We start from the raw sequence: 11869 nt of genomic DNA on the forward strand, positions 1-11869 counted from the left end.
GTTTTATTCTCATTTTTCAGCTCTTTGATTTGCTGTTTAAGTTTTTCGTTCTCGGCTCTCATGTTGCATGCAACAGGATTTGACAGACTCATATTTCAAATTGAAGTTGATGCTAAATCTCTGTACCAACTAAAAGATTTTTTAAAAATACCGTCAACTGTGTCAGAAACGCAAGTTTCCAGTAGTTTCCTGCCTAGTGAATTCTTCCACTCTCTTTGAAAGACTGCCAAGAGTGAGAACCTCTCCCCTATTTATAGGTTTTAGTGTGCTGATGTCATAAAGAAGACCAGAGATCAAAGGGATTCTGGTGAAACGTCACTGTGTCTGGTCTGGGCAGTTCTGAATTGAATAATAACAAAATGACGGGGGGCGTGTCTGGTAGCCATGTGAAGACGTGTTGTACAGGGCTCCTCAATGCAGGGCCGGCCCGTGGCATAGGCCGTATAGGCAAATGCTAAGGGCGCCGTCCATCAGGGGGCGCCACGCCAGTGCCATAAATGTTGAAAAAAAAAAAAAGTTGGTACTATTATTTCTAAATACAAAAAATAATCCCACGTTAATTAAAATGCAAAGTAAAGCTTAGTTAATAGAAACATTATTTGTTACAACATTACGCCCCCCTCCCCGTACAATGCGCCCCCTCCCTTCCCGTATCATGGTTCCTTTTGGACACAAGATGTCAAAACGGCCAAAACTGTCAGGTGGCCAGGGAAGAAAAAAGAGAGAAGAAGAGGAGGAGAAACGAGAAAAAGACAGAGGTAGGTAACGTTAGCCTACATGAAATTATTTGAATGTGATAGTAACCTACATTTTTAGCATTAAGCTAATGTTACATGATTCGCTAATTGCTAATCAATAAATAGCTAGTTAACTGTTTTAACGTCAGTTAATATTGTGGAGGGGGCTAAATTGTTATGGAAAATAATAATGTAACGTTAGGTAATTACAGTACTCCCACCTTTCCCACCATTCCTCATTTGTATTCATCTTTTAAGCAGGTGTTTTTTGTTTACATTGTTATTGCCTTCTGGTTAGCTAACGTTTACCCTGCAGGTAATAGTCACTTTTCCACCCCTGTATATATTATAGTTGTAAGCCTAGTTGTTAAAGCGCACATCATTAATGCTAATTAAGCAATATCACATGAGAGGGAATGCTGTTTTTTAATATGAGCACTGCTGTGATTCGGTCAAAGATAATCATAACATAACATTCTCATATGATATTATACTGTTACTTTGCATTCTGCTATTCAGCATTTCACTGTAATGATGACAATAAATTGAATCTAATCTAATTTGCATATCAGTTAACATCATACATATATCTCTTTGGTTTTTCATTTATATTATATCATTTCATTTTATTCCTGGAATCATATGTTTTTATTATTAGACTTTAATACTCAGTGGTGTCACATACTCCTCTCTTCAGATGCACTGTTGAAGTTTCTAAATCCCACCCCTGGGCCATCTACCACATCTACCGCTGCTGCCTCCACTTCAGCAGCACAACCCACCAGTGATGCAGCATCAGCAGCACCAGCAGCACAACCCAGCCATGATGCAGCAGCATCAAGCGGTCTTCCTGCTGCACCAATAGACCCTGCTGACTGGCCTTCTGCTTTAACTGAAAAGGTACGAACAGAGTTAGTTCACAGAGGTCCATTTGTAATTGATAGTGACTTCACATTCCCGAAACAGAAAGACGGGCGAAGGTGTCAGCATGATTATTTTAACAGACTCTTAATCAATGGGGAAAAGGTGAGAAGAACCTGGCTTATGTATTCGAAAAAAGAGGATAGCTTGCACTGCTTCTGCTGCAAAATGTTTTCCAAGAGAGATTACAAACTGAGTAGGGAAGGTCTGAAGGACTGGAAAAATGCAAGCCACTTGCTCAAGGTCCATGAGGATAGCCAGGAGCATAATGCTCACATGGCAACATGGAAGGACTTGGAGGTCCGTTTTGCGAAAGGACTCACAATAGATAAACAAGAGATGGCACTTGCTGAGGCTGAGAGAAAAAGGTGGCGTGAAGTTCTACATCGTTTGGTGGCAATAATTCAGTCCTTAGCTGAAAGAAACATGGCTTTCAGGGGGTCCACAGACACATTAAATAAACCAGACAATGGCAATTTTCTGAAAGAAGTGGAGCTTATGGCCAAATTTGATCCAGTGATGAAGCAGCATGTCAGTAGAGTAGAAAGTGGAGCTGGCAGTCACATACGTTATCTGGGAAAAACAATCCAAAATGAACTGATTGACACCATCAGTTCAAGAATAATAAAATGCATTGTGGAAGATATCAAAGTATTTCTCCATCATTTTAGATTGCACACCTGATCTGAGTCATAAGGAACAGCTCTCTGTCATTGTTGCAGAGGAATCAACAGGAGATCATTTGTCAACTCTCATCCTAAAACGGATAGAGGAGCTTAACATTCCTTTTGAAGACTGCAGAGGACAGTCCTATGACAATGGGGCCAACATGAAGGGAAAAAATAAAGGTGTTCAGGCAAGGTTGCTTCAGCTAAACTCAAGAGCTTTTTTGGTCCCATGTGGTGCCCACACTTTAAATCTGGTAGTAGCTGATGCTGCAAAAAGCTCACCAGATGCCCTTGGCTACTTTGGGCATTTAGCAAAATTATGTTGTGTGTTGTTTTTTGAATCACTGTCGTACCCAAATGGTTTGGTGAGCTGACAGAGTTGATACCACCGGCTCTGATACCAGCGGACTCTGATGGCCTCTCGTGAAACTTCACTCTCATTGAAAGTCAGTGTGAAGGTGCAGGGGAGCGTGGCAGTGGATCCTCTGACAGCACAAGTAGACCAGAGAGGATAGATCACAGTTTGACCCACAGCACCTAAAGACGAGCAAACAGCGATTAGAACGCAGTGACTCAGTTTAGTGATGGACGGTAAAGGGACTGACTCTTCTATAGCGCTTTATACAACATGCCACATTCACCCATTCACACAAACACTGCTTTCTATGCTTGTCAGTGCTTTCATACACCGATGGCTGCATCAGAGGCAACTTAGGGTTAGTATCTTGCCGAAGGATATTTGCCATGCAGACTGGGGCAGCCAGGGATCGTCAGTAAATACAGACTGCGGTGTGAAGCACTAAAACAAAGTTTCAGTTCAAACAACAAGATCTTTGAAAAGTTCAGACTTTTTGATGCAGAATGCAAAGGTAATGTCATCAGATCAACATCAGACACAACCATTCAAACTTCTTTACTGTTCAGATTTTCTTGAGAGAGAATTTTTGATCCATCTGAAACATTCAAGAGATTAAAAAACTCATTTAACTCAATCAAATCTGTTCATTAATAACAGTTTGATGGGAAAACAGAAGCTTTTTGGCCAAAATTATTCCAAACCAAAGTTTGAGAAGCAAATCAAATGATCATCATCATCACAGTCAGTCTTACCTGCCAGCAGGAACAGGAGCCCTCACAGACTGTTTTTGTCCCAAACTGCCATCCTTACGTTTTAATGAGCCGACTGAATGACTTCTTTAAACGTGTGGTCAGCAGTGCTGATGAAGACACTGGCTGACACACTGAGGTGGTGGGTTTAATGTCTCTGTGGTCAGTGTTTCACTTCCTTTGATTTTTCAATAAGTTCATTGTAACTGAAACATGTCGTGCAGCCTGGGTGAGGAGGAACTCACAGGTTTGAGTTTCACTGTTAGCTCCTCTGAAATGCACCACAGAGACGTCGTGTTGACGCAGAGACGACCAAATCCAAAAACATAAGGAGAGAAAAAATGATGTGCTGAAACATCGATTTACTGGAGTTAAAACTTTTAACTGTCCTGTTTTTGTTGTTTCTAAATAATAATTTAACTAAATAATTTCTGCTTGTTTTAGTGTTGATAAGTCTCGTGCTTCTTACTCAGGGTTACCGTCATTCTCGCTCTCAGGCTGACCAAGAACCTCCGTCTGAATAAGGGGAAGCTTCATCAGTGTATCTCATCAAAGAAAAGCCTTTCAGGTGATGTCAAAGAAACAACAAACACAATAAACCTCAAAAAATGTGGTTCTCATGTTTGCTGTGTTCAGACCTGTCTGTAAGGCGAATGAAGACACTCGACAATGAACGTAACCTGATTCTGATTTGATTAAATGTTAAGAGCATGAAGTTCTGAGCATGATGCTGCTTTAAGTGTTATGATTAATAATGAACGAGCAGCTGCAGATGAGATTCATGAGGACGTCTTCACAGTTTTTCAGCTCTCAGTCATGAAGAGGTGTGGACTGATCCTGCTGCTGCTCTCAGGTCTGTGAACTCATCTCAGTCGCCTCATTTACAGTTTGAATAAAACTTTTGATGTCAGAAAATCAAAGAAAGCACAAAGTGAACTGCTCCATAGGGATTATTTTAAAGGTGTCTGTAAACGAGCTTCAAGCAGTCACAGGAACACTCGTACAATCTCCAAAGACCTTTGTCATGTCAACTAAACTTCTAAAGGTTTCTTTGGGTCCAGTTAGAAGTTTGATTGACAGTCTAATGGTCGGTAGTTTGTAAGAGTTTGTATAAAGTGAAGTAAAAGAGTAAAGAAAGAAAGGAGGGAAGAGTCAGTGCATGAACGTGGCTGTTTGTGTGCACTGCTGAGAAAAACACGTCTTGATTTTATTTTCTGTGTAGAAATCTGACTGAAAGCCTGAAACGCTGCAAACCCGTCAGCTCGCTGAAAAAGATCCTGACTGCTTTTACCACGTCCGTGTGCACGTTAGAGCAGGGCGATATGACCAAAAATATTTATCATGATATTTCATTTTCTTATTGTTGCCTAACATTGTACCGGTATTACCGTGAACGGTATAATATGGCCCAGCCCTAGTGCACGTGTTGTTCAGCTTTGAGCCTCGACCACTAACACGTCGTTTTCCTTCATTGTGCACACTGAAGAGGAAAAATCGTCCAAATACATGTGCAATAAGGCCAGAGTGAAAAACAAACTTAGCACTGTTAAAGCAGCTTTTTAAGCTGATGTGAGAGTTTCGCCCTGGAGCAGGAAACCAGTGTGTAGGTGTCCACAGGCACCGTAAAACAGCTTTTAACCAGTACACGAGTTACACATCCTTTGAAGGACACATATATTAACATATATTCACGTCTTTAAAGATGTCAACAAAAAGTTTGCGTTGTGGTAGCATGTAAAGAATTTATTCTCCTGATGACTAAAATAGTCGAGCTGAGGTGAGTCTGTGACCGCGCTGACTGACTCGTGTCCTCTCAGGTTACGTGATGGTCTGCCATCTTCAGTCTGATCAGTTAGTCAGACAGCTCCACCTGGTTGACCTGCAGAAGTCCTGGAACGATGCTCAGCAATACTGCAGAGATGAGTACATTGACCTCGCCATCGTTAACAGCTCAGCTCTCATCCAGGAAGCCCAGAAAAGGGCGGGGAGCACCGAGGCGTGGATTGGACTCTCCAAGAGCGGCTGGAAATGGTCTCGCCTCGGTCCAGTTCAGTCATCATGGTTTAACATGTGGTCACCGGGACAGCCAGGGACTGATGAGTGTGTTACAATATCTAGTGATGGATCATGGTCCACAAGACCGTGCTCAGCTACTTATGACTTTGTCTGCTATGACGGTGAGTGTTTCAGACTTTGGTACCAGGGTTTGACAAACTGAACATTTTAGCTGCAGGTTTGAATCCGTCTGATCTTTTGTTTCAGCTGCGACTAACAAACACATCCTGGTGAAGAACTCAATGACCTGGTCTGATGCTCAGTCTTACTGCAGACAGACGTACACAGACCTGAGCACCATCACCAACACGCAGGACAACAGCCAGGTCGCTTCTATGTTGTCAGATACTGCTGGTGCCTGGATTGGACTGTACAGAAAATACTGGACGTGGTCAAACTCGAGCACAGCCTCCAACCTGCCGTGGGGGCCCGGGCAGCCTGATGACAGCGTAAACTGTGCCACAATAGTCGGATCAACAGGCTCCTTCAACAGTCATAACTGTGATGACCAACGCCCCTTCCTCTGCTCCAGAGGTGAGTCTGTCCTCTGTGTTTCTGCACAGTCTGGTCCTCCTGGGCTCATCCGGACACTCTTGGCACAGCACTGCCGATGCTTTGGGTGGCGCTGTCATTTAGTGTTTGCTCTGTCTGCGGTAGAGTATCACTTCCTGTTCCTGTTTCAACACAGGAACAGGAAGTAGTAGTTGAGTAGCTTATCTGCGTAGCAATTTAATTAAAAACCTTTAGATAACTTCTGTTTTCATAGTATAATCTTCACGTGCACCATGGCTACTTCACCTGTCCCTCCTGCACTTTCTTGCTCATTGTGTCAGATGTTTAGTTACTCCTTTAGCAGTAATGATATCTGTAACAAATGTAGCATATTTGCAGCTCTGGAGGCCAGGATTACTGAATTGGAGACTCGGCTTCGCACCCTTCATTCACCCATAGCTAGCCAGGCCCCTGTAGCTGGTGCAGCCGAAGATAGCGTAGGCCCCGCTAGCTGTTCCCCGGCAGACCCCAAGCAGCTGGGGAAAGAGGGCGGCTGGGTGACGGTGAGGAGGAAGCATAGTCCTAAACAGAAGCCCCAGGTACACCACCAACCCGTTCATGTGTCTAACCGTTTTTCCCCACTCGGCGACACACCCGCCGGGGGTCAAACTCTGGTAATTGGTGATTCTGTTCTCAGACATGTGAAGCTAGAGACACCGGCAGGGGCCAGAGCAGGCGACATTGAAGGAAATTTAAAACTGCTGGCTAAGGGTAAACGTAAATTCAGTAAAATCATAATTCACGTCGGCAGTAATGACACCCGGTTACGCCAATCAGAGGTCACTAAAATCAATATTGAATCGGTGTGCAACTTTGCCAAAACAATGTGGGACTCTGTAGTTTTCTCTGGCCCCCTCCCCAATCAGACCAGGAGTGACATGTTTAGCCGCATGTTCTCCTTAAATTGCTGGCTGTCTGAGTGGTGTCCCAGAAACGATGTGGGCTTCATAGATAATTGGCAAACCTTCTGGAGGAAACCTGGTCTTGTTAGGAGAGACGGCATCCATCCCACTTTGGATGGAGCAGCTCTCATTTCTAGAAATATGGACAAATTTATTAAACCCCCCAAAATATGACTATCCAGAGTTGGGACCAGGAAGCAGAGTTGCAGTCTTACACGCCTCTCTGCAGCTTCTCTGCTCCTGCTACCCCCCCAAAAACCCATCTCCATAGAGACTGTGTCAGCTCCCAAACAGACAAAAAACAAACTAAAACCAGAAACAAACAACTTAAACATAAACAATCACAAAGAAAGAACAATACAGTATCCACATCTGAACCAAAGAGTAAAACAGTGAAATGTGGATTATTAAAGATTAGGTCTCTCTCCTCCAAGTCTCTGTTAGTACATGACTTAATAATTGATCAACAAATCGATTTACTCTGCCTTACAGAAACCTGGTTGCAGCAGGATGATTATGTTAGTTTAAATGAATCAACACCCCCGAGTCATTCTAACTACCAGAAATCTCGAAGCACAGGCCGAGGGGGTGGTGTGCTGGGCTGGTTCTAGACAGGCATATATGAGGGGGCAGACAGAAATGTAAAGGGGGCACATGGTGGCAGCTGAGGCGAATGTGGGGTGCTCTGAATAACTGTTTTTGTCATGTAATTGGATTGCACTTTGTCAAACCTCTACCCTAAAACCTGACCAACTTGGGTGTCCCCCCTGAAGGCTCAGCTTCTGCAGGTCTAGATCTTAGTGTCACTGAGGCACACAAACCCCCTGACCACGTTAAGGTGGCAATCACTCAGGAGGAAAACTGAAAAACAAAATAAAAAATAATAAAATAAAATATTGCTCATCAGATTCTACCAACTAAAAACATGACATTTACCTTAATTAGATGCCCTATGTTAAATACATTTGAATCCAACCATAGTACTTCTCACTATTGCCAATATTAACAAAACTAAAAAGGGTAGGCCAAGTTATGAAAAAAGGGCACTTCTCCAACTCTTGAAAAATAGAAATAAAAAATACATTAAAATATCCATCCAGTTCTTTAAAACCAACAACATAAAATCTATCTTAATTTGATTGCCTAAGTAAAGTATCAAATCAATTTTATTTATATAGCACTTTTACATTATACATGCTTCCCTTAGGCAGCATCATTAGAAGACATAGCATACATTTACACTGCTATGCAGATGACACCCAGCTCTATCTGTGCATGAAGCCAGATAACACACACCAATGAGTTACACTGCAGGAATGTCTTAAAGACATAAAGACCTGGATGGCCGCTAACTTTCTGCTTCTTAATTCAGATCAAACTGAGGTTATTGTACTCGGCCCTGAAAAGCTTAGAAATATGGTATCTAAGCAGATTCTTACTCTGGATGGCATTACCTTGGCCTCCAGTAACACTGTGAGGAACCTTGGAGTCATTTTTGACCAGGACATGTCCTTCAATGCACATATTAAACAAATATGTAAGACTGCGTTCTTCCATTTGCGCCCCTCCCTGAGCTCTGAGTTCTGCTGGAGGTTTCTTCCTGTTAAAAGGGAAAAAGTTTTTCCTTCTGACTGTCGCCAAAGTGCTTATTCATAGGGGGTCATTTGATTGCTTGGTTTTTTCTCTATATGTATTACTATAGGGTCTACCGCACAGTATAAAGCGCCTTGAGGCGACTGTTGTTGTGATTTAGTGATGTATAAATAAAATTGAATTGAATTGAATGGCCCTTTTCTTTCTCTGCAGATGTCAAACCTTCAGCCTCGAGGTCAGTGAAGGTTCAGCTGAGGGCGGGATCTGCAGACCTGAACGACCCCACAGTGCAAGAATCCATCCTGCAGCAGGTCAGAGGTCACACGGGCCCCGATACAAGGAACAGACCGCTATAACTACTGTGAAATGATAGAGAGCAGTGAGTCTGTGCAGGTTCAGGGACACGTGACAGCACACAGCTGCAGAGATACGGGGCTCGTTTAATGCAATCCCATCCATTTGTATTATTTAACCTTTTTAACTGGTAACTTGAAGAAGTCACTTAATTTCAGATTACTGTGAGGAGACGACGTGAACCAATGACAGGCAATGAGGCCTAATTCCAGACTTCAGTTTCATCCCCAGCCAGTTCATTTAGTTCATTTCCCCCAGAAACAGCACCAACAACGTTTTCTGCTCACTACAGAAACAACGGCTGATTAATGAGGAGCTTCTGTTAATGTGTGAAAACTGTGTTTCAGGTGAGGGAGAAGCTGGTGGAGCAAGGAGTCACTGAGGAGGTGAAGCTGAGGTGGAGGACGCAGCCTGATGGGAAGGTTTTCCACAGAGAGGAGGAGACAGCCGCTTACAGTGAGAAGGAAGACTGTGGCGGTTTAGTCTGAACGTTATTGGCTGATGTTCCTCAGATGATCTGCTGTGTAATTCAACTTATTTCCATCTCTGTACTCTGACTGCTGGACTGTAACAGCGTAGCTTTGCATGACTGACAGTTGGAAATCATCCTTCTTTATCCTAAGCTCAGATCAGACCCCACACACACACGCACACACGCACACACACACACACACGCACGCACACACACACACGCGCACACACACACACACACACACACACACACACACACACACACACGCGCACACACACATTAGAGGAACAAAAGCCAAAAACAACAGGAAACAGATTAAAGCTCATCTATAAAATGAGTTGTCAGCAGTCGCTGCCCTGACATGGACGTGGCTGATGTGTTTACAGATGCATGTCTTTATTTTTCCTTTTCATGATGATCATGTGTTTTGAATAATTGTATTGTTTGTTATTTTCTCTTTTACCGTGGGAGGGGCTTTCGTGAGAATGAGATAAAGTAAATGATGGGCTGAGGAAAGCTGTTCCAAAGTTGGGAGCTGTGACTCTGGGTCGGTTTAGTCTGCCCACCAGGAAGTGACTGATCAGCTGATTTTTAATGGCTGATGTTCACAGGTTGATTTGACTCTTTTTTATCTTTAGAAAAATGCTCGTTTTGTTGGACAATAACATTTTTGTTATTCAGAGATGCTAACAGTAGAAAAGGTCTGAGTGGTAATGATCGAGTTTTCCTTCAGGACTTCATCGTTCTTCCTGAAAATGTGTGACTGACCATTTAAAAGTCCAGCCCTTCACCTCCACAGTAACACTCTAAGGAGTTTAAGACCATGGCGCCATCTGCTGGCCAAACCTTCACATTGCACCACGAGAATAGAATAGAATTCAACTTTATTGTCATTGCACACGTCACAAGTACAAGGCAATGAAACGCAGTTTGCATCCATCCAGAAAGTGCTTTAGCCACAATATAGATGTATTACAGAAATGGGTCTGTTACAATGTTCATGGTATGAAGGTATGTCATGAATAAGCTCTAAGTATGTGCAGGCTGTAGTGAGTATACAGGCTATGAACAGGATATCAATATGAACTATGCAAGTTATAAACAGCTGGTTATAACTTGCATGTGGTTTATAGAAGATGGTTGATCTTCTATAAACCGTTTATAGAATTATAATTATTGTATTGTACAGTATGATTGTCTACACGGCGTTTACAGTAGCGCAGTTTAGATCAGTGAGATATGTGGCTAATTTCTACAGAGGCTGTATAAAGTGCTAGTGGTTGTGTGTGTGTGTGTATGTTCAGTCCATGAGTTGATGTGGGTCATGGACATTAGCTTGGAAACGATGTTTGATGATCTCCACATTTTCTTTAACTTTAAACTTCCTCAAAGACAATCTAACCTCAGTCCAGAATAATCCACTTACTTCTCTTTTTGTATTGCCGTGTGTGTGTTAACACTCTTCCTGTCTTGTTATTTTAGAGCTTCTTTCTTATTGGAAACTCCCTGCGTCTACACAAGTTTGACCATCTCATGTCAAACATGAACACTTTTACACTTTATTGAATGTAACAACAACCAAACTGCAGTCTGAAACCATCTTTGTAATAATAAAGAAGCCTCTCATGTCTGTCCTGTGTTTCCTGACCCCGATGCAGAAGTCTGCCTGATCCCAAACCAGAAAAACTATTTCTCCTGCTTTAACAGGCGAATTAAAGAGAAAAGATGACTGAACACGAGCCGAGACTCAGAACGTGTCAACCAGCTTTTATGTGTTTTTACTCAGAGGGTCCAAACTGCTTCAGCTCAGTCCAGAGATCCTCTGAAAACCCACTTCATGCGATTGTCCAGCCTCCTTCACCCAGTTCATGTGAGCTGCTTGTGCATGGTGGGTGTAGCTGAAGCAGACGAGCACTTAAAGGGTCTGCTGTCGGCTCCACCTGTATTTTTGCATTCTCAGTCAGTTTAACCTGAGCTCAAATCTGCATCAGCGTTTGGTCCAAAGTAGAAGCTGAATGCAACACTGCCTCCCAGAGGCCAAATGCACCAACTACAGCTTCATTCAGGCGGATTTACAGCTTGTAATGGATTTCCTTCCATCCATTTTATTTTGCAGGAACTGCTGTATACTGTGTGCAGAAAAACAGTAGACATAAAACTAACTGTACAAATGATATCAGCTTGAAAACGAATAACGCCAACGCAGTGTGGGAAAGCCCCACTCTTAGGGCATACTTCCACACACTGTCTCAATACTTTTAAATCACTACTCAAAACCCATCTGTTTAGAATTGCATACACCTGGTCTGTCTTAGGCCGTTTTTACCTGCTCAGTTTTTATATTTACTTTTATGACTGTTTATGTCTAAATTTTATCTACCATGTTTGCTATATATACATTTTTCTTATGTTTTTTATGGTGTTGTTTACGTGCTACTGTGAGGTGACCTTGAGGGTCTGAAAGGCGCCTATAAATAAAAAGTATTATCATTATTATTATTATCATTA

General features: G+C 42.5%; 1 protein-coding gene across 3 annotated transcripts; it reads left to right on the forward strand.

The window, feature by feature from the left end:
- The first annotated feature begins 619 nt into the window (after positions 1–619).
- LOC308405282 (putative C-type lectin domain family 20 member A) lies at positions 620–11667 on the forward strand. 3 transcript variants are annotated; one of them, XM_080895795.1, is made up of 8 exons: positions 677–758; positions 1435–1637; positions 3907–4001; positions 4233–4286; positions 5251–5610; positions 5696–6022; positions 8749–8846; positions 9237–11667. In XM_080895795.1, exons 4-8 carry the CDS (start codon positions 4250–4252, stop codon positions 9375–9377), a joined length of 963 nt encoding a protein of 320 aa, XP_080751921.1. In that variant the 5' UTR covers positions 677–758; positions 1435–1637; positions 3907–4001; positions 4233–4249; the 3' UTR covers positions 9378–11667. The 3 variants fall into 3 exon arrangements, with proteins under 3 accessions (XP_080751922.1, XP_080751921.1, XP_080751920.1); XM_080895796.1 differs by lacking the exon at positions 4233–4286 and having other exon boundaries at positions 620–1637; XM_080895794.1 differs by lacking the exons at positions 677–758; positions 1435–1637; positions 3907–4001 and having other exon boundaries at positions 4025–4286; positions 9237–11665.
- The last annotated feature ends 202 nt before the right edge of the window (positions 11668–11869 follow it).

This window comes from Rhamphochromis sp. 'chilingali' (genome assembly GCF_963969265.1).
Source record: "Rhamphochromis sp. 'chilingali' genome assembly, chromosome: 11".
Classification (NCBI taxonomy): domain Eukaryota; kingdom Metazoa; phylum Chordata; class Actinopteri; order Cichliformes; family Cichlidae; genus Rhamphochromis; species Rhamphochromis sp. 'chilingali'.